We start from the raw sequence: 22216 nt of genomic DNA on the forward strand, positions 1-22216 counted from the left end.
GAAACTTGGCACTTGTCCGCTCGTCCGCGGGGGTAACTGGGCGCGGGCAGATCAAGGGGCAGGCTAGAGGGCACGGCCCGCGGGCCGCATGCCTCTCTCCGCCCCCTTCTCCTTGGGGTACCGATGAATGGCCGTCCACTTGCCCCCGGGCCAAAAGTCAGCTCGTGGGACTTAAAGGGGCCGCGGTTACTTTTTTAAAATTTTTGGGCTAGGGTGGGAAGATCAGAGAGAGGAAGCTGCAGACCCTATGATTTAATTCAACTCCATCCAAATATTTCTGTCTTCAAGGATTTTCCAGAGCCAATCCAAACATGAAAAGCAGCCAAGTTAAAAATCCGGTGCATTAAATGATTACAAAACAGCAGGTCAGTAAAGAGAGAGAAAAAAAGACAGCAACATAGGAAAAGATGTGTATCTGAAGAAGTGTGCATGCACACGAAAGCTCATACCAAGAACTAACTTAGTTGGTCTTTAAGGTGCTACTGGAAAGAAAAAATTTTTTTTGTTTTGACTATGGCAGACCAACACGGCTACCTATCTGTAATAGGAAAAGATGAATTATGAAGAGTTCGGAGGAACTGAAAGCATGGATTCGTTTTATTTAGGAAAGAACCATACAGGGGTGGAATTAGCCCCCCCACCCCAGGGATTTTAAAGTGTGGGCCCAGTTTACATAGTTATTATAATATTGGGGTCTCAGAATTAAGTGTTATTTTTTTAAAAAACACACCTTGTTTTAAATTAGCAGAAAACAATTTTGGGACCTATGCAATTTCTTCTTCTGAGCCATCCCATCCCGGAGTATCCAGAGTGCTTCTTCTGACACCGGTCGAAGCTGATCCAATAATAAAAATAGATTTATTTTAAATTTTTATTTTTTGGAAAACATAACAGAAAAATAAACTCAAATGTGGCTGAAACCTTTAGCGGTTTCAATGAATTGTCTTAAGCTGCGCAGTCTGAGCCTATTTACTTAAAAGGGAGACCCACTATGTTCCAGGGAACTGACTTCCAAGTACAGTTGAAATGGACAGCTTTTGATCACTGCATATTTTATCCTTCGGTATCTCCAAAGAGCATCTGGATATGCGACTGTAATTGCTTGATCTATGAATTAGTTAAAATGTAAATGATTAGTTAAATAATTATTCATTATCAAAACTGGTTTGGGAGTATTATGCATTGGAAGGACTACAAAAAGTACTTAGGCCAAACCTCGACACGCTTCACTCACCAGTTCCCGAAAGGTCAGTCCTGCCCAATTAAGAAGAATGCTGTGTAATTTAAGTAAGAAAGCTCAGACACACTGTTACAGCCCGGTTTGGCGGTAGTGGTGGAACCGGATAGCAAACTTTCAACAACAGCCTTGCTGTGCGTGCCAAAACTGATCAGGACAGAGACTGTACAGCAGGGGATTTTTTATTTGCCAAAAAAAAGGGGGGGGGGTGCAAGAATACCAGGATAAACAACCAAACCAAAAAAGACAAGAAAAGCAAGTTCAACGTTTTACAGTGGTTCCTTGGTTCTCAAATGCCTTGGTTTTCAAACGCTTTGGTTCTCAAACTCTGAAAACCCAGAAGCAAGTGTTCCAGTTTTTGAACATTTTTTGGAAGCCGAACATCCTATGTGGCTGTTGGCTATCGTTTCCAAGGCATCTGTACCAATTAGAAGCTGTTCCTTGGTTTTTGAACATTTTGGAAGTCAAATGGACTTCCGGAACAGATTAAGTTTGGCGCTCTTGTTTTTGATGTTTAATTTGTGTTTGTTTTTAGGCATTTTTGATTAATTTGTTTTTGTGACTGTCTGGAACCCAGTTCAGCTACTGATGGATTGATTGTGTGATAGTGGAAATGGATAAAAGCCACCCATCCAAGCAATGACTATCATCAGTGCAGGTAAGAATTATTATTATTTTTTAATTTTTATCATCTACAATACTGTCTTATTTATTTTATAGTACAGTACATTGATTATTGCTTTCATTTTATGGATCAATGGTCTCGTTAGATAGTAAAATTCATGTTCAATTGCTGTTTTAGGGTTTTTTTAAAAAAGTCTGGAACGGATTAATTAGTTTTACATTACTTTCTATGGGAAAGCGTGCGTTGGTTTCAGAACGCTTTGGTTTTGGAACGGACTTCCAGAATAGATTAAGTTTGAGAACCAAGGTACCACCGTATTTGCTAATCAAATGTTACCGCAAAGGATGTTTTCCCCCTTGTGAAGAGAAACCCTGGAAATGGGGAATAGAAGTTGGGCTGAAAAAATTATCCTATCTACCCTCGAGTCAGGACTGTCCCTGGACAATAGGGACACTTGGAAAGTCTGTAATTAAGGGGATGGGCAACTCCTCTTTGACGAAAGGTTAAAACATTTGGGACTTATTAGGTTAGAGGAAAGGTTGAGGTGTAAACAATTAGGCATTGTGGTGAGAAAGTGGATCGTAGCCCACTGACAATGTTCTGTTTCCAATGTCCTGTGTGCCTACTGTAAGAAGAGGGTGCCATTGGCCTGGTCTTAAATGCTCTTAAATGGCTGATCCACACCATTCTAAAAAGTTTTTATATCTATTCCATACCTCATAAATTGATTTTCTTATTGTGTGCTTCAGGAACCCTCTATGAACTTTGACTTTGTCATACCATAAATATGTGTGCCATCCATATTTATTATCATGCCTTCTAAATCTAGTAAGTCTGTATTCTCCAACAATATCCAATCCCTCAGCCAGCAAAGGCAGGACGCCTCATAATATAATTTCAAGTCTGGTAGGGAGAATCCACCTCTTTCTTTTACAACTGTGAGAAGTTTATATTTACCAGTAATTATTGGTTTTTCCCCGCCAGATAAATCTTGATAATGCTTTTTGCCAATCCTTAAAGTGTCCCACCCCACTGATCACTGGGTTTGTTTGAAATAAAAACAACATCTTAGGTGGCATATACATCTTTACAGCAGATAGTCTTCCCCAAAATGATCATTTCATCCTTCACCTCATGGCTGATCCACTCTGGCCCTGCACATTAGTTTCCCTGAGGCACCTAGGCTGACCACTGTTGGGGAGAAAATGCCAGGCCAGCAGGATTCCTTGGCGTATCACAGCATGATCATTCTTGCATGGTTTCATCAAAACTGTCAGTTGTTTGAGCGAGAGCTCTGTATCACCAGGAAGTTTGCACCCATACTGAGTTTATATAAGTTTATAAACCTAGACACGTACAACAAGGTAGTTAATGATAATGCACACAGTCATAAAATAGTAAAAGATTATAAAATTAAAATCAATACGGAGTTTACTTTTACGGTAAGTCAGGTCAAGGGCGGGGGGGGGAAAACCCAAAAGCCTAGATGGCTTATCGTAAAATAATACCGGAAGATCTGTTTAGAAAGGAATGTTTTCTTTTTTTCCTTTTTCTTTTAAGCCGATTCTCACAGTCACCATTCTGAAAATCTCATGTTGGGGTGTTGGACACATGGACACAGTTACCACACATATGATGTAAGGAATGAAGTGCGATGCCCATCCAGACCCTACGACCCACATCCTTTCAGGGGGCAGGATAAGGAGCAAGAATGGATAGGTGCAGGTTTTTGCAGGAACAAATGAACATAAGTTGTTTAAGATGCATATGTGGTGTTGGCAAATGTAAGCTTTTGGGTTACACAGAACTCTTCGCCACAAAGATTTTTCTTTTTAAACGGAGTGTGCTATACATGCTTAAAGAGTTGACTATTCTGTCCTTGTTCAACAGGTGCAGAGTGACTTTAGCCTTGTGCTTGCTAGTCTCTCTTGTTTGTCTCGCTAGAACACCCCCCCATCCACAAACGAACCTTGGGATCTATAGTTTCTTAAGGGTGCTGAGAGTTGGAAAGAACTGTGAGGGTCCTCTAGTCCAACCCCCTGCAATGCAGGAATCTTTTGTCCATTGTGGGGGTCGAACCCACAACCATGAGATTAAGAATCTCATGCTGTGCCAACTGAGCTATTCAGAGCCATTTGTTAGGAGACCCTTCTTCACAGAGCTTCAGTTTCCAGCAATTCCCTGAACAAACTACAGTTCCCAGGAAATTTGTTACTATTTGAAAATTGACGGGGCAATTTCCCCAGCATAATGTTATAGATCAGGGCAGGGAGAACAACCTTTTCCACTCTGAGGGCCTCAATCCCCTCTGGGAAAACCTCCTGAGGGCCACATCCACAGCACTGGATGCAAATGTTCCCTTTGTATGGGCAGGGCAGTTTCTACACACACACTCCTTTCTGCCCAGGTGAGCAGGAAGCGTCATCATCTGAATGCAAGGACACGTTCCAGCTAGGCAAAAACACACGGGATTCGAATCCAGGCCACAGAGGAGGATGTGGCCTCGGGAGAGATCTGCAGGACAGACAGAGAAGCTTGAGGGGTTTCTTTTGTCCCTTGGGCCTCACCCCATCCATGACACGGAGGGATTTGGGGAGTAGAGAAGCCTAGCTGCTGAGCGAGGGCAACTGAGCCTTGTCTTCAGACTGATGCTGGGTTGCAACATTATGTGGTCAAGCTGCGAACGATAATCCATCTTGTTGGGCTACCCAAGGAATTTTGCTGGTTACTTTCTTTAAGGAAGCAGGCTGGCCGGCTGGGATTTCCCCTGTTGTTTTCCCCAAGAAAATGACAATGTTATCTGAACTCAAGGAGACAAGGGGGTCGCAGTGGGAAAGGCGCAGAAACACGATCCTTATGTTCCCTTCCACAGTACCTTTGCACAGAATGTGCATTTGTTCTCGCACTTTTAAAAACCATCTCCCTCTTCTTCCCAAAAGCTTGAGGGTAGCGTACCTTTTCACAACCACCTCCACGGTGGTGAAGAGGGGGCCTTGTTGGTAGTGGCACCCCTCCTGTCCCCAGGGAGGATTTTGGCAGCTTTTTACAAAGCAAATCCTATACATGACTGCACAGAAGTAAGCCCCATAGGATCACAGCTCAATTCTTCCAAGGTTTTTACAGCTTTTTAAAAAAAAATTCCTGGATTGTGTTTTTTTTTTACAAATAGCTTCGTGAACTGCCCAGGTTGGTGGGCGGTACGAAAGTGCAATCCATCAATCGGATTTAGAACTTTTTAGGGCTTCTAAGCCAGTCATAGTTTTTACTAGCTGTTCCTTATTTTTTTATATATGTATTCAGTATGATTTATCGGTTGTTTCTTGCTGTTTCACTGGTTTTCATTGTTTGATTTATATTGGTTTTTATCCTATAACAAGAGGTTAAGCTGCCCTGAGAGTGCCTGTGTGCTGAAGGTTTGGAGGACACACCCTTAATATTAAGTAAATCATAGAATCATAATATTGTAGAGTTGGAAGAGGCCCAAGGGTCATGTAGTCCAGCCCCGGCAATGCAGGAATCTCAACTAGATCATACATGACAGATGTTCAAAAACCTCCAAGGAAGGAGCATCCACAACCTCTCAAATGAGTCTGTTCGACTCTCGAACAGCTCTTACTGTCAGAAAGTTCTTCCTTTCTTGTAACTTGAAGCCATTGGTTTGAGTCCTACCCTCCGGAGCAGGAGAAAACAAACTTGTTCCATCTTCCATGTGATAGCTGTCTAGATATTTGAAGACATCTATCAGATCTCCTCTGTCACTTCTTTTCCAGACAAAACATACCCAGCTCCTTTCAACAGTTCTTCATAAGGCATGGTTTCCAGACCCTCGATCATCTTGGTCGCCCTCCTCTGCTCACGTTCCAGCTTGTCAACATCCCTCTTCCATGGTGGTGTCCGAAATTGGACACAGTATTCCAGGTGTGGCATGGAGGCTGCCCCTCATATGTAGACTGAGTACAACAAAAGGCTTGGCTGCCCATTTCCTCCCGAGGTGAGGGGAAGTGGCATAGCTGATAAGCCTGGCAGGACAGCTTACTCTATGGCATTAACTCCTTCATGCATTACCGGTAATTAGACTCAAGAATACTGGTTATATGATGCTAGGTAAAGGTAAAGGTACCCCTGCCCGTACGGGCCAGTCTTGCCAGACTCTGGGGTTGTGCGCCCATCTCACTCTATAGGCCGGGGGCCAGCGCTGTCCGGAGACACTTCCGGGTCACGTGGCCAGCGTGACATCGCTGCTCTGGCGAGCCAGAGCCGCACACGGAAACGCCGTTTACCTTCCCGCTAGTAAGCGGTCCCTATTTATCTACTTGCACCCGAGGGTGCTTTCGAACTGCTAGGTTGGCAGGCGCTGGGACCGAGCAACGGGAGCGCACCCCGCCGCGGGGATTCGAACCGCCGACCTTTCGATCGGCAAGCCCTAGGCGCTGAGGCTTTTACCCACAGCGCCACCCACGTCCCTTTTTATATGATGCTAGTTACTACAAATAAGAGACTGCCCTAATAACCTTAGTCTGCCCAGTGGCAGAGAAGACAATTGGATTCCTGGGGCAGCACGCGTGCCCTGCGCCCAGAGGTGGGGCCAGTCGCCCATGTGGCGGGGTGAGCTGGGGCAGGACGCTCTGCGGGGCCGCCGAGGAGTTTTGCTGCCTCCTCCCACTCAGCTGCCCTACAGCTGAAGGGGAGGTGGGCAGACCATTTGGGGCAGCACGGAGCCTGTGGGTGCCCAAGCCACCGTATCACTCCCAGCTGAGATGCGTGGCTCGGGCGCATTACAGGCTCCACAGTGAGTGCCATCCGCCATTTTGTCACCCCCCTCAGTGGTGACACCTGGGGCGGTCCTCACCCACCGCACCCCCTTCCTCCGCTCCTGAGTCTGCCCTCAGGCAGCCCCCACTGACCTACCTATTTTGTGTGTGTGTTTTTTTTTAAAAAAAACTTACAATCAGTTGAAAGGGTGACACAGCCTGTCAGCTTCCACCTCCTTAGTCTCAGTGTTGCTCTTGCACAACTCAATGTGGAGGAAGAGAGGGAGGAAACTGCAATTAGGTGACTCCGCCTCTCATTGGCTCTGGCTCCACCTACTGTTGGCCTCCCGGCTTTCTGCCTCACCAGTCCCAACCACCACTGCCTGCCCTATAACCCACCCCCCAACCTAGCCTGCTGCCTTCAGATGACCCTGCCCCATTGATTCCAAAGTGAGAGCTGGCTGCAGGTGCAGTTGTCTTTTGTACATCTTGTCTGTCATCTTAGGCAGCAGAGAGTATCTTGGGGCCATGCTATACAATCTATACAGTGCTTTTTTTCTGGGGGTACGCATACCCCTAAACATTTTGTGAATCTAAGTTTGGCCTCCTTGAGAGGCAGTATTTCAATATGAGTAGGAAAATGAGAGTACCCCTAAACATTTTTTTTTAGAAAAGCACTATACACACACACACACACACACACACACACACACACACCTTTTCCAATTGCTCAAGGAACCACAGAATATGTTTAAAATGAAACCCCCGCAAATAAAATAAAAACAGCTGCCATGAAATCCAAACCCAGAGAACTCTGGAGACTGTGGCCATGGGGAGGGGGGAATGGGGGCCTGTTCACAATTCTAAGCACCCTGGACAAACTATGGATTTCTTTGAGCAAAGCCACGAGGGTCTAAAGTGGCATGGCGCCGCTTTAAATGCACAGTGTAGACATGGGGGGGGGGCTTAGTGAAAGAATGCAGGTCCTATCGAAAGAGGGGGCCTCTATAAGAGCATTAAATCCTCCTCAGCCTAAAATTATCTAAGTGTACCACTGGGCCCCGAAGCACGTGGGCCTCCCCCCCCCGCCTTGCAAAGACCGAGCTGAGGTAATGGCGACCCCAAAAAACGCCTCTGACTCACCGCAAGGATCTGAGCGCCGCGTGGGAACATGGCTTTGCTTCTCAAGTCCAATCCCCAGAAAGCAGCTTTCGGAGATTAACTGGTTCTGTCTCATAGGCTTTGAAAAGCGTGGGGGGGGGATGGCATGGGAAAAGAAAACAAGACAGTGAAGAAAAACACATGCTAATTGTAAAAAATTGTATTTTTTTTTTGTGTGAAAACAGCTGCTTTTTTTGACAGTTGCTTGCCGCTTTCTTCCCTCCCTGCCCCACCCCACTGAGGAGGAAGATCTCCTGAGCATGTGCAGAGTGTTAGATTCCTCTCACGGCTGAATGACTGCTGCCAGCCCACCCTTCTGTCATAGTTTTTGGGTCACCACACAATTTCCGGCACAGGCTCTGTAGTTCTAATAGGCATGCGCCAGGCAGGCATGCAACAGGTGCAGCCCCTCTTGAAGATGCAATATCGGTTCTGCATTTAGCAATCTACCTGCCTGTGTGATTTGTATGCACATTTATTCAGAAATAAGTGACAATGAATTCAGTTGGGGCGTACCACTGAAAAAATGTGCCCAGGAGCGGAAGCTAGCAGTGCAATCCTAAGCGTACCTACTCAGAAGTAAGTCTCATTAAATTCAGTAGGACTTACTCCAAAGTAAATGTGTAGCGCTACACACGCTTAACCTCGTTTAGTTTAACAAGATGTACTTCTGAGTAACACAGGACTGAATTTCAGTCTGTCACCTTTTCTTTCTGCGCTACATCTTTTCTCTCTTTCCGTATCCCCTGTTCATTTTGCTTCACATCCAGCTTGAAGAAGAATAATTCTGGAGAAGGTGGGTGTGTGCACATTGCCAGCTTAATATGCAGCTAAATTGTTCTTTTTCTCAATTCGGATCAAATCTGGTTTGGGAAATACGTGCCAAAATGCAGCATTTCATAAGAAAGGACAGGATAGATACAGATTGCGGCTAAGTCGTGCATAGGCTGCTTCCCAAGGCAGTGCTAAATGGATGTAGAATAAATTGGAATCTGTACACAGCCCTTGAAAGCTTGTCTTCTTGCATTTTAGCTGGTCCTAGTAAAAGGTGTTACCTTCCTGCGGTCCCACCTGATGTTTAAAACTTGCAGCTCTGATATAAATGATCAACCGAGCATCCTTTCTGAGCTCAAAGGAGAAGTGTACACAATTAATCGCTTGCTCTGTTTTTGCCTATCCTTAATCTGTCTTTCCACCTGCAGGCTGCTCCATCATCTGCCTCTCTGCATTTGTCAAAAAGGATGCAATCTTCTATTTCAGACTGTCAATTTCTTCGTCTTCTCCAGCTCTCCTAGTCACCAGAGGGCGCTCCCTGTGCTGCAAATCTCTACGAAAAAAGAAAAACAACCCAAAGAACTTATATTATTTTCTTCCGATGGTGAGCCGCCTTTTTTCCGTTTTCTTTTTTCTCCCCCCCCCCCTTGACAAACGGAGGACAGGAAAAAGAAGACAAAGAGGAGGAAGTAGAGATTAACTGTGGACTAAGCCGAAAGGGAGAATTGTGAGTACCGGTAGATGAGGGCTCAGATTAAAACCAAAAACCAAAAACCAAGAAACCGAAAGAGGAGAGAAACAGCAAAATATTGACGCAAACTGACAGAGGAGGAAGACTGACTGATGGAGAGGCAGGCTATGGCTGGATATCCGGATGGCAGAGTGATGCACAGGGAATATTTCTAGTTCCGTGCTCGGATAGTCAGCAAAAGGAGTCAGAGAGGGGCAGAGGAACAGGGAAAGAAAGGAAGGAAAAAAGAAAGAGAAAGGAAGAAAGAAATGGGATAAAGAGAGCAGAAGAACATAAGCAAAACAAAGCAATCCCAGTCGTAACGCTCTCTGTTTCTTTTCTGCATCTGCTCCTCCACACTCTGCTCAACTCTCCAAAGTTGTTCCCCGGTGATGTCTGGACGGGCGGTTCGAGCTGAGACACGCAGCCGGGCAAAAGATGACATCAAGAAAGTGATGGCAGCCATCGAGCATGTCCGCAGATGGTGAGGCCAATGGGCGTAGGGGCCGGAGGAACTTTTGGAGGGACCTGGCATCTCTGGCTGCACCCATTTTTAGAATGGTTGTGAGCTGGTTGCCACGGTTCCGGTTGCGAGGGGTTGATTTGGGCTTTGGGGTGCATGTGGCACAACACCTGGCACAACAACAGGCTTGGCAGCTGTGTTTTGGGCTGCAGGGAGGGGCTGCAGCTCAGTGCCAGAGCAGAAGGCCCCAGTTTCAAACCTTGGTGTCCCTAGCTGGGAATGTCCCTTGTCTGAAACCTGTGTGAGCTGCTGCCAGTCTGTGTAGGCAATATTGGACTAGTTGCACCAAGGTTCTGACCTGCTGTAGCTGCCTGTGCTCCTGTGTATTCCAGCCCAAAGTTTAACACTGGGAAGCACACGATCCGTTTCATGCACTTTTGCGAATGTTTGCCAAATGCATTTTGGAATGGGGATTGTCAGGTTGCATTTTTTAAGGCAGTTCCCTCACTGTGAGAAGCCAAGTTACAGGGAACCAGGCAGAGGGCCTTCTCGGTAGTGGCGCCTACCCTGTGGAAAGTCCTACCATCAGATGTCAAGGAAATAAGCAACTATCTGACTTTTAGAAGACATCTGAAGGCAGCCCTGTTTAGGGAAGTTTTTATGTACAGTGGTACCTCGGGTTAAGTACTTAATTCGTTCTGGAGGTCCGTTCTTAACCTGAAACTGTTCTTAACCTGAAGCACCACTTTAGCTAATGGGGCCTCCTGCTGCTGCTGCGCCGCCAGAGCACAATTTCTGTTCTCATCCTGAAGCAAAGTTCTTAACCTGAAGCACTATTTCTGGGTTAGCGGAGTCTGTAACCTGAAGCGTATGTAACCTGAGGTACCACTGTATTTTTAAGGTATTTTTAATCTTTGTTGGAAGCCGCCCAGAGTGACTGGGGAAACGCAGCCAGATGGACGGGGTACAAATATAATAATAATATTATTATTATTATTATTATTATTATTATTATTATTATTATTCCTCCGTCCATTGATATTGGTGGTGTGGGGTGATCCTAGATTTGCCAGCCAAGAAATTACCACATTTGCTTCCTTTCCAGGGAGGGCTTTTGAAAAGCACTGTTTCCTTGCCATTATTTCTTCCTCACAGCCACAACGTTAGGTGGGATGAGGCAGAGTGAGCCAACCTGATGCCCTGCAGATGTTGCTGGCCTACAGTTCCCTTCATCTGTGACTATTGGCCATCCTGGCCGGGGCTGATGGGAGTTGTAGTCCACAACACCTGGTACACACTGCCTTGTCTATCCTTGGCCTAAGACTACATAGCGAGGTCATAGCAATGGGGGAATTGGAGCTGAAGGCTTCCTGATTCACAGCTCTGTCCGTTAGCTGATACGTTACGTCAGCTCAGGAATGCGTGACGGGGCCTTCTCGGTGGTGGCTCCGAGGGCAGTATAATATTCTTCCCAAGGAAAGCTGCATCCACCTTGCTGCTTGTCTTTTGATGAGCAACTAAAATGTCTTTCTTTATGAAAACATTTGGCTCACTTTAGTTGCTGGTGGTGGTCCAGTTTCCATCTGGCTCATTTTTTTCTTTTATGGCTGTTTTTAAGGTTTTTAAATTTTTGTTGTTGCTTTTATATATTTGCCATTATGAGCCACCGAAGGTTCTTTAGTGGAATAGCAGTATATTAAATGTTTCCTTATATAAATGCATGGGTAATATAATATTTAGAACCCCCTTCCTGTCAATTGGTTCTCTGTAAATGACTGCTGGAAGTTTCCCTGAGGTGAAATAGGTTGTGGGGTTCACATGGGAAGCTGCAACTTGCATAATTAACAATACTAATTAATTGATTAATAACAATCACACCATTTGCTCTTCTCTGCTTCCTAGGGAAAAGCGGTGGGTGACGGTTGGGGACACATCTCTTCGGATCTACAAGTGGGTACCTATTGTGGACCCCCGAGATGAGGTAAGGGGAAGAGGTCCATCTCTATATTTATTTAGCTCAGTTTATAGAACACTTAATTTTTTAAAAAGACGTTTACATAGGAAAGTATAAAATTTTCATTAAAAACTAATAAAAACAGTAAACATAATAAAAGGGGTCTAAAGATAGATAAAATCAACAGTACATAATGAAATTTTCAAGTTTATACATTTCACTGATTTTACAATCATTTTGACGTTTCCAAACTTGACTTCCTCCCCCCTCTTTCTGCAGCTCCTTAAATTTATTTTTACTATCTTCTGCATATCCTAATTAACTACATTTGCTCATTTGTTCATCTTCTTTAAATATATGTTCTTATGAAACTGCAGATTATTACAATAACCCTGCCAACATTCCTATCTGTTTACAATCTATCTGTAAGTATAAACCATTTCCATTCTTTTATTTAAAAGTTTGTTATTTTGATTTCTTATTCTTCGGATTTTGCCATTTCTGCATATTCCATAAGTTTTTGTATCATTCTTCCTTTGCTGGGACTTCTTCTTCTTTCCATTTTTGGGAATGAAATTACATGTCTAGTGGGTTGGCTTTCCTAAGCAAAGAAGTGTTTAGCTGGTGTTGAAAACAGTACAACGAAGGCGCTGTTGGGGTCCGCTAATCAGGCCCAAGCTGCCTTGGTCACTGAAAAGCCAATAAATGCCATAGACAGAGGAGATTCCCATAAACACTCCTTTATTCAGCTGAGTAAAACAGAGTGGGCAAACCACACTCACCAGTGTGATAGACTTTCCCCCCCCCCTTTAGAGGTTCCTTGCGCTGATCTGAAACAGGACACCCTGCCTGGAGACCTTGAAGGGGAGAATTGTCTGGCAGAGGGAGGTTTTCCTGAAAATCGCCTAGCAACCTTATCTGGTCTTCACATATTTGTGGCTCACCCTCCTAAATTCTAAAGCAGGCAAACTCGGCCCTCCAGATGTTTTGGGACTACAACGCCCATGATCCCTAACTAACAGGACCAGTGGCCAGGGATGATGGGAATTGTAGTCCCAAAACATCTGGAGGGCCTATGCCTGTTCTAAAGCAGGCAGTTTTTTTACAGAAGCAAAATGGCATCAGTTAGGCTAGCCAAAAAACAGGACAAAAACGGGCCTCTGTCGCTTTTCCTGAGACCCCACAGCGCCTGACTAATATCAATAGGCAGGGAGTTCCAGAGAAGAGGCCCTGCTGTGCTAAAACATCAATTTCTCTCATGCTCCCTTTCCTATCCTCTTGAAGGCTTCCCTTATTTCATGGCTCCATTTCCTTCCTCGACAGGAGAAAAGGCGGCTGGCAGGCAACAGCGAGCAGCAGCGGACCAAAGAGCGAAGAGCCCGCATGCCCAGCCCTCGCAGGAACCCAGCCCTACTCATGCTGGACCTCAATGGTACATTGTGGAAGGTGGGGGGCAGGAGAGGGGAGGGACAAACACTTGTCAGGCCGGGGAGAAAGGATACTTCCAAGGCCACATGGCTGCCCAGGCCTCTTCCACCACACTGGTTCGCCAAAGGTTTTCCCCAAAGGTGATCTGAAATTGAACCTTGGGAAGAGATTCTGCTTGCTGCTTCTGGAAACTAAGCATATCCAGGGCAGTGTTTACTTCAGTGGTGTCTATGTCAGCTGTTTTGTGACTGGTGCCCCTGGCGCTCTCTCAAAAATTCAAAACATGGCCCCTAGTCCATAAAGGTTGGTGACCCCTGCTCTTGGCTACTGTTTAGAAAGAAGCATTTTGAAAGAGGGGGACGTACCCAGTTTTAGAAGCAAAGGGGGGCTTGTGACAGAGGTGGAGTCTAGGATCCTGTCCCCCTCCCCTATGGCTCACCTCCCCTTCTTCTGCGGCCTCTTTCCAGAGGCACCACTCTGCCAGCCCGAGCGGTGGCATCGGAATAGGGCTCTGCAAAGCTAAAGGAAAATATTTCATATCTGCTCCTTCATTCGGGAAGACGCTTCCTTTTATTGCTTAGTAAGCCTCTCCTTACATCTCGTGTGTGACAACTTTCCCTAAATCACTGATGTTCTGTAGGTAGAAGAACTTCCTTCCCGTCATGTTTTTTTTATCATGTTTTCATTTTTTTAAAAAAAAATATTATTTTTATTTATTAAATTTGTATACAGTACGGCCCTTCATCAGAAGATCTCAGGGCGGTTCACAGCATAAAAACGCAGAATAAAACCACAAAGCACATAACAAGAACAAACTAATAACTCCTCCTCCTACATTTAAAAGGACAGAGATGGTTAACCAGGCAAAGGCTGAAGAAGAAAGTTTCCCCCTGGTGCATAAAGATATACAGTGGTACTGCGGGTTACAAACACTTCGGGTTACAGACTCTGCTAACCCAGAAGTGGTACCTCAGGTTAAGAACTTTACCTCAGGATGAGGTAGCAGCAGCGGGAGGCTCTATTACCTAAAGTGGTACCTCAGGTTAAGAACAGACCTCTGGAACGAATTAAGTTTGTAACCCGAGGTACTACTATATAATGAAGGCACCAGCTGAACCTCTCTGAATCGAGGTGATGATGGTATTGGGGTGGCTATTCACAATTCCTCTCTCAATATTCTTTGCACCAGCAAAAGTTTTGGGGCAGTCATACTGCTTTGTTTGCAATCAGCGTAAGTCCCGTAACTTCCTGCTGAAATCCTTTCCCTTTTTCTGCCATAGATGTTCCAGGTTTTGTCCCTCTTTCGTTAGGCTGAAGTGCAGGAGTGTCTCTCCAGAAAGCAATAGTGTGAGAACATTGGGGAAGCAAACCAGAACCAATTACAAAGTGGAATGATGGGTGGACAGTGGTAATCATACACTGTTCATCATTCCCCCCCCCCATCATTTTTAATTTGTATACTGTCTTTCTATCTTACAATACTCCAGGCGGTTGACAAGCTGAAGAAACAAGAAATGTACATCTTATAACAATCTAACGCAATACAAAAATGTGATAATAAAACAAAACTTTAAAATAAGCAGCCTACATCAAAAAAGTAACATTCAACAATCATTAGAATAGTATAAAGTAATAATATCAACATATAAAAGTTAAACAGAAATCCTCTCAACAGTTACAATAAGTAATTTCTAAACTATAATCAATAAAACAACAGCAAGCCACAGTACATAAAACAATACAATACAAATTGAGAAGCAGAGACTAGAGGGTAGAGCAGGGCAAGTGGACGGAGGCCTTGCCTGATGGAATCTCTCCCCGCACAGTTCTTCCTCCAGGCACAGCTTCCTTATGAGGAGTCCCAGGGTCAGGGCAGGGAGGCAAGGCAGGTGGAAGGAGGCCTCGCCTGATGAAGTCTCTCCCCTCACTCTCCTCTCCCCTGTTACTAGTGACATGTTGCAGAAGACACCCCTAAAAACCACCAACCAGTCTGGAGTGGCCGTATGTGATTGGAGGGCGGAGCAGCTCTGTTATTTAAGCACATGGAAATGCTGACATTATGCCTAGAATCAGTGCTATTTTTCTGGGAAAAGAGGTGCCGGAACTCACCATGAGCGCCTCCCTCTTTCTCTTATAATGGCAATGGTGCCCACCTGAAAGGTGCCGGAACTGAGTTCCAGTAAGTTCCAGCTGGGGAAAAAAGCCCTGCCTAAAAATGGCACCAGGCACCCTGTGTATTCATGCAAGAAGGGTGGATGGGGAAATCAAAGAGGCGTTTGGATCCTCACCGCCAACCACCAAGCTGCCCAACAACAGCAGCCACAGACAATTCCTAATGCTCTGCTTTCCGCAGATGAGAACAGCAATCAGAGTTCCATTTCGGAGACCTCCTTGCTGAAAGGCGGGGACACCAGCCCCAGCTCCACCCTGGACCGCAGCCAGACTGTAACTCCCACCCCACTAGGGGAGCTCAAGGCAGAGGACTCTCAGCCTCCTTTGCTGGGGCAGGAAGGAGGTAGGTGATGTTGTTGGCTATTTGCAGCTTAGTAGCGCTGCAGAGAGCTTGCTGGGGAGACCATGCATACAAGGAACTCAAAAATAAGCTTAACAAAGGTTTTAATAACAAAAACAAACTCCTTTTACACTAAAGATAACAACACCAGACACGACCCAACCACCAACCCATCCCCCAGGGTAATAATGAGAGAGCTAGGTGCTGCTCCTGATATACTATACCCAATTGCTGACACAGCTTGATTAACACAACTCAGCAGCACCTGCTATGTTTCACAGCTGTAAGACTGGGTCTCGTTATTTGCCCTGGCCCTTAAAGACATACACAACTTGTGAAGTGATAATGAACCTTCACATTTTAAAGTGACCATTCAACAGATGTAACTGTCACCCCTGAAGGACCAGGTGTGTAGCCTGGGAGTCATTTTGGACTCACAGCTGTCCATGGAGGCACAGGTTAATTCTGTGTCCAGGGCAGCTGTTTACCAGCTCCATCTGGTACGCAGGCTGAGACCCTACCTACCCACAGACTGTCTCGCCAGAGTGGTGCATGCTCTAGTTATCTCCCGCTTGGACTACTCCAATGCACTCTACGTGGGGCTACCTTTGAAGGTGACCCGGAAACTACAACTAATCCAGAATGCGGCAACTAGAATGGTGACTGGGGGTGGCCACCAAGCCACATAACACCGGTCTTGAAAGACCTACATTGGCTCCCAGTACGTTTCCGAGCACAATTCAAAGTGTTGGTGCTGACCTTTAAAGCCCAAAATGGCCTTGTCCCAGTATACCTGAAGAAGCATCTCAACCCCCATCGTTCTGCCTGGACACAGGTCCAGCACCGAGGGCCTTCTGGCGGTTCCCTCACTGCGAGAAGCCAAGTTACAGGGAACCAGGCAGAGGGCCTTCTCAGTAGTGGCACCCGCCCTGTGGAATGCCCTCCCAACAGATGTCAAAGAGAAGAACAACTACCAAACTTTTAGAAGACATCTGAAGGCAGCCCTGTTTAGGGAAACTTTTAATGTTTAACAGACCACTGTATTTTATTTTATTTTATTTTATTTTTTAGACCACTGTATTTTATTTTATTTTATTTTATTTTTTAGACCACTGTATTTTAATACTTTGTTGGAAGCTGCCCAGAGTGGCTGGGGAAACCCAGCCAGATGGGTGGGGTAAAAATAATAAATTCTATTCTATTCTAGGACGCTGAGGTTTTAAATCCTTTTGTTTTACACTCCGTACTTGTTCAATCTCTCCATTTCTCTCCTGGGTGGCAGAGTCCGGAGTGTTGCTTCTGGAGGGGACAGATGAACCTCCCATGCTTACCAAAGAAGAGCCGGATTCCAAGACATCAGAGACCCAGGTGAGGGTGCTGATCCTTGGAAGGGACGGAGCTCAGTGGTTGTTATGTACTGAGTTGAATGGGATCCAAAAGGCAGCAGTCTGATTGGTCCTAGAACAATAGGATTCAGAATGCAGCAGTCTGGTTGGTCCTAGAACAATGCAGCACTATGATTGGTTGGCAGGAACCACCCAATCATGCCCCAGATAGAAGTGAATCCACAACCTGATTGGCTTACAGTAGAATTCCGGAATTAGCCAATCATGTGCAGCCCATTGTGTAAATAATGTATATAAAGCAGATACTTTGAGGGGACATTCATTCATTCCTCCTCACCACTATGAGCTGAATAAAGAGCTTGAAATCACTTTGCGACTCTTGAGTATATTTCAGTGGTAGAGGCCCTGCTTTGCATGCCAAAGCTCCCAGGTTCGATGGCGACATTTCCAAGTAGACCATATTCGGCTAGATAGACCCAGTGACCTGACTCAGTCAGCTTCTTCATCTCCCTGAAATGTGTCAACAGACAGTGTTGCAGCATGTTCCATCTAGGGCTGAGTGGGACCAGCCGACCAGCTCCACAAAGTTTCTCCTTTGTGGCTGAAGCCGTACAATAGACCTGTTTTAGTGTGGTGGCCTTTTGGGGTGAGGCTTGGGGGTTGGTCAAGGCAGAATGTTTCTTGGAGAGGGGTTGTTACTTGGTAACACCCTATTTATTTTATTTTGTTTATTAAATTTATATACCACTGTTATAAGAAAAACTGCTCCCTTTCCCTTATGGGGTATTCCAGAGCCCCTATAGAGTCCTTAAGTGGGTTCCCCATCAGTAGGAGAAAACAGAGGCCAACCACAGTATATTGAGAAGCAAAGTGGCTAGTAAGCCTGATCTTTATTCACTCATCACACACAGGAGGGAGGAGAACCCTGAACAATGGTGCGCAAGCCCTTATATACACTTTTGAAATTGCCCACCCTGTAGCCCAAGACCACCCCCCAAAACATCATACATACATCACAGAAGGAGGTGGTCTACCGCAGAAATCCTGTCTGCCTGGATACCTGATAATGGTCACTGATTGCATTACCTGGGCAGCCTGGCCAGCCTTTTGTGATGGTTCCTGAATCCAGGTCACAGGCTCACCCTATTCATACACAAACGCACGCTTAAGACAGGATTTGTAAGCAAAAAGATAATGGGAAGCCTTTCGACATTTGCCTCCCTTGCTGCAGAGGAATATTTGAGGCCATTGGGAGAGTCAAATTGGCTCTCCCATACTACTTCAGACACATGGTTCATATATTTAGATAGGTGTGCATTTATGAATATTTGTTCTAAACCACTGAGCCTCTTGGGCTTGCTGATCAGAAGGTTGGCGGTTCGAATCCCTGCGACGGGGTGAGCTCCCGTTGCTCGGTCCCAGCTCATGCCAACCTAGCAGTTCGAAAGCACGTCAAAGTGCAAGTAGGTAAAAAGGTACCGCTTTGGCAGGAAGGTAAACTGTGTTTCCGTGCACTGCTCTGGTTTCTCCAGAAGCGGCTTAGTCATGCTGGCCACATGACCTGGAAAAACTGTCTGCGGACAAACGTCGGCTCCCTCGGCCAGTAAAGCGAGATGAGCGCTGCAACCCCAGAGTTGTTCGCGACAGGACTTAACTGTCAGGGGTCCTTTACCTTTACCTTTATTCTATATTTGAGACCTTAAAATTCTTATAACAACCCCCACCATCGAAAGATCTTGGGGCAGTTCACAGAATAAAATACAAGGTAACACAAGTAAATAATAAAACCAAAAACAACAAAACAAACACCCCCGCTTTCCACAGACACATTTAAAAAGCTGTAGGATATTTAAGCGGAACTCTCAAAATGCTAATTGTGCTCCTCTAACATTTACATTCATGTGCGCTTTACACCAGGTATGAGGAACTTTTTTTCAGATTGAGGGCCACATTTGTTCCTGGGCAGTCTTCTGGGGGCCACATTGGAGTGGTGGGCAGGACTAGAGGCAGAAGTGGGTGTTCTCCCCTTGCTATAGCATGGACATGATCCTTTCCCTTCTCTTCCCCGCACAGGACACAGCAGACCCTGCGAAGCCCGCGAAGGAGGCCTTCGAAGTACCAACGCCTGAGGCAGAACAGCCGCCTGAGGCTCCGCCATTGAAGCGGATGCGCAGTGAGGCACAAGAGTCGGAGTCCAGCCAGCCCTCAGATGCTTAACCTCAGGCCTGCTTTTGCTCTCCCCATCTCTTTTGACAGGGGAGGGAGAGGGGACTTGCTGGGAGATATATATTAACATATTATGCTAAAATATGGTGGCCAGCCCACCTTTATGCCACCTTGCCCACCTGGGCACTGTCACCATTTCACTACGCTTGCTGCCCCCTGGTGCAGCCGCTGGGCAAACAGAAGACTGTTGTTGGTGAATAAACATGGCGGCCATCCTTGGATACCCTCAGAAGCCATGTTTGTTTACATTCAACAGCCCCTTTCCCCCCCACAGTGTGCATGCATGATTCGCAGTATTAAAAGGAAATGTGCTGGTGGGGAGCAAAGCTCAAGCAAAGGCAGGTGGGGAGATTATGGTGACAAGAGGGGAACTGGGAAGGTTTCCTGAAAGGCCCGGTGGACCTAATACATCATATAGAGATCTCTGGCACTGTGAGAGAGGAAGGGAGGCATAAGCACACAAGCCCAAAGAAAAAGGAACAAAGGCTTGATTTAGGAAAAATAAATAAATCAGGAAAGCCACAAACTCCCAGGTTGTTGTTTTTTTCTACCCCAGGTTAGAGAGCTTGAGGGCATCTGGGGGTTTAAAAGCCAAGCTGCATGGACCACCAAACCCACCCAAAATCCAAATTTTACAACTGGGAAGAAACATCTGGCAAATACAGCCAAATAAGGATCTTTGCTTACTTCTGTATAATTGTATTGTTTTTGTTTTTCGAAGGAGAGGATTGTGGAGGTGTTTCTGAGCTCTTCAGAATTGCAGATTGCATCATCTCTCACACAGTTTTCTAGGCACACAGGATACTGTGGAGCCCAGATTAAGGGAAGGATAGGCCAAGTCCTGGAGGCCAAAGCTATGTAGATGTTATGCACTCTGCCTTGAAAGCTCCTTTGCCTAATCCCAGGTGTGCAGGGGCTGCCTTTAGGGAAAGGAAAAGGAACTCTATATGCTTAGGGAAAAACTCCCTGCATTGTTGTTCCTTAATGTTTGTAGAGCTCAGAACCTTAGAACTGAAACAGTCTGGGGGCAGAGACCTCGTCACTTCGGACTCTCAATAACTCATGGCAAGGGAGATGGAGGAGCTTGGCTTCTATTTCTGCCTCTAGAAGAAGGCAGGCTCATCTCCTGAGGTGAGAAGAGGGAGCTGGATGTGTCTGAGCCCATGCTTCTTGGACTAAATAGAGCCCAGCCTTTGCTAGAAGGGCATTGAGTGTTGTGGGTTGAAAGGTGGAAGCCTAGGACTCCTGGTTCTCCCCCCCCCCCCAATCCGGATGCAAAATTGGAAGGAATCAGGAGGCAAAAAAGGTTCCAAACTAGTGGAATAGTAGAGAATCAATCGGCATTTGGGGTTTGGTGGTGTATATACACTTTCTTTTCGTTATAGTTTGCTGCTCAACAGCAAGCTGTGTCTGTACAGGAGCTTCCACATTTCCATACCTTACCCCAACAGTTGTTAGCTTTCTCTTTGGTTGCCTGGGCTTTGCTACTCCTTTCTGTTCTTCCTCCTCTCCCCACTCCCACCCTGTTAAGATGGAGACATGGTGCTTTAAGAGCACCTTATCTCCTTAATACCATCATATAATAGTTCCTGGATAACTGTGGCACTGCAGCTGATAATCAGGAGGGGTGTTTTAATGCCAGAGGATGCTGGTTTCGACAGGCTACCACAAATTGGATGTGTTCAGGCCTTCAGTACCCCCCCTTGCTAGTTTTGCTCTTTGATAAAATGCCCTTCTTGTGACTTCTTCATGTAACAAGAGGACTGAGGGGTGATGATTGTTTGAACAATGAAACTAAATGCCTCTCCGGGTTTTGTGGGGCAGCATTGCTCATGGATATCACTGTGTACATAAAGCACACAAATGGATGCTTCAGATCCACCCCCTCTGCTAGCTGGCTTTTCCCCCCTGGGGCAGGATGCCAACCAATCATGGCTGCTGGCATCACCCCCTACCCACCTGGGCTGTGGGCAATCTCCCCAAATTATTGGCCGTTTGTGCGGTTGTCATGCTTTAGCCCTCTGAGCACGGCTCTTTTCTGCAAACCAACAACCTGCTTGCTCCCAGTTTAGCTTTTCAAGTCCAAATCTGCACCTCAGATTTGCAAGACGCAGCTTTCAAGTGATCTCAGTAATCAGGAACTTTGAATTCAAGGTCAGCCCAAATCGACTTCGAGCAGGAGCTGAAAAGAACAGGACTCAAACCCTTATGCCTACCATTAGGCAAGGTGATAATCCCTAAACCCCTCAGCTGTCAAATTTTGGGATAGCATTAAAGAACAGTAAAATAAAGTTGTTGGTTTTTTTGAAAGATAAAAAAGGGACTACAGGAACATATGGAAATGCATACTCTGTTGTTGGTCTCCCACCTTCTTCCTCTTGTGGTTGGCCAAGGCTCAATGGGAAATACCTTTTCTGGGTTAATTCAGTGTGCTTCAAACGTGACAATTCCACAAATCCTGCATGTAGTCTGCTGCATGTAACAGACCCATGTGCATGTACTTTCTCACATGCAGCCGGCCCAAGTAAGTTGCTCCAGTTGTGGGTTTGCCTTGAAAAAGACATTAGGGTCATACTGTGGGGCCATCATGTCTCGCGTGGTATTTGCACAATGTCAAGCATGGAAATGATTTCCATGTGGGAGCTTTTAAATGTTCAACATAGGCCCTTAAGGCACTCATTCAGCGAAGCCCTTAGTAGCAGCGGGAGTGTGGTGTTTATTTCAGCAATAACGTGTTAATGTTTCTTTTGTTTTCTTACCTATTGTTTTATAAGCAATTTTACATTGTAATTCTCTTGGTCTATAAAGGAGATTCCTCATCCTGAGCCCGTGTGTGTCTGTTCATGCGTGAGAGAAGGTATACTTTGATATAACTCGGAATCATTACTAATAATGGCATATATTGATGTCCTGCCCTTCCTCACCAGTTGAAAGCATTCTCCCATCCAAGGATCTGGAATTGAATTATTTAGTCACCGAATGCCTGGGTAAACAGGGATGTTTTCAAAT

The 22216-nt window shown here is 45.6% G+C and overlaps 1 protein-coding gene across 4 annotated transcripts; it reads left to right on the top strand.

Moving 5' to 3' along the window:
- The first annotated feature begins 882 nt into the window (after positions 1 to 882).
- On the top strand, positions 883 to 20038 carry BCL7C (BAF chromatin remodeling complex subunit BCL7C). Of its 4 annotated transcripts, XM_053361484.1 has the most exons (8): positions 883 to 1895; positions 8977 to 9152; positions 9658 to 9762; positions 11644 to 11722; positions 13019 to 13127; positions 15477 to 15638; positions 16918 to 17003; positions 19055 to 20038. In XM_053361484.1, the coding sequence occupies exons 3-8, from the start codon at positions 9671 to 9673 to the stop codon at positions 19196 to 19198; spliced, it is 672 nt and encodes a 223-aa protein (XP_053217459.1). In that variant the 5' UTR covers positions 883 to 1895; positions 8977 to 9152; positions 9658 to 9670; the 3' UTR covers positions 19199 to 20038. The 4 variants fall into 4 exon arrangements, with proteins under 4 accessions (XP_053217459.1, XP_053217462.1, XP_053217461.1 ...); XM_053361487.1 differs by lacking the exon at positions 883 to 1895 and having other exon boundaries at positions 8958 to 9152; XM_053361486.1 differs by lacking the exons at positions 883 to 1895; positions 8977 to 9152 and adding an exon at positions 9175 to 9275.
- Positions 20039 to 22216: the final 2178 nt, after the last annotated feature.

Source organism: Podarcis raffonei, chromosome 13 (assembly GCF_027172205.1).
Source record: "Podarcis raffonei isolate rPodRaf1 chromosome 13, rPodRaf1.pri, whole genome shotgun sequence".
NCBI lineage: Eukaryota > Metazoa > Chordata > Lepidosauria > Squamata > Lacertidae > Podarcis > Podarcis raffonei.

Excerpts from the sequence above, each read along its gene's own strand:
- BCL7C (XM_053361484.1), top strand. The coding sequence starts at position 9,671 with ATGTCTGGACGGGCGGTTCGAGCTGAGACACGCAGCCGGGCAAAAGAT. Across the intron at positions 9,763-11,643 it reads ATCGAGCATGTCCGCAGATG|GGAAAAGCGGTGGGTGACGG; the intron begins GTGAGGCCAATG and ends TCTGCTTCCTAG. Across the intron at positions 11,723-13,018 it reads TTGTGGACCCCCGAGATGAG|GAGAAAAGGCGGCTGGCAGG; the intron begins GTAAGGGGAAGA and ends CTTCCTCGACAG.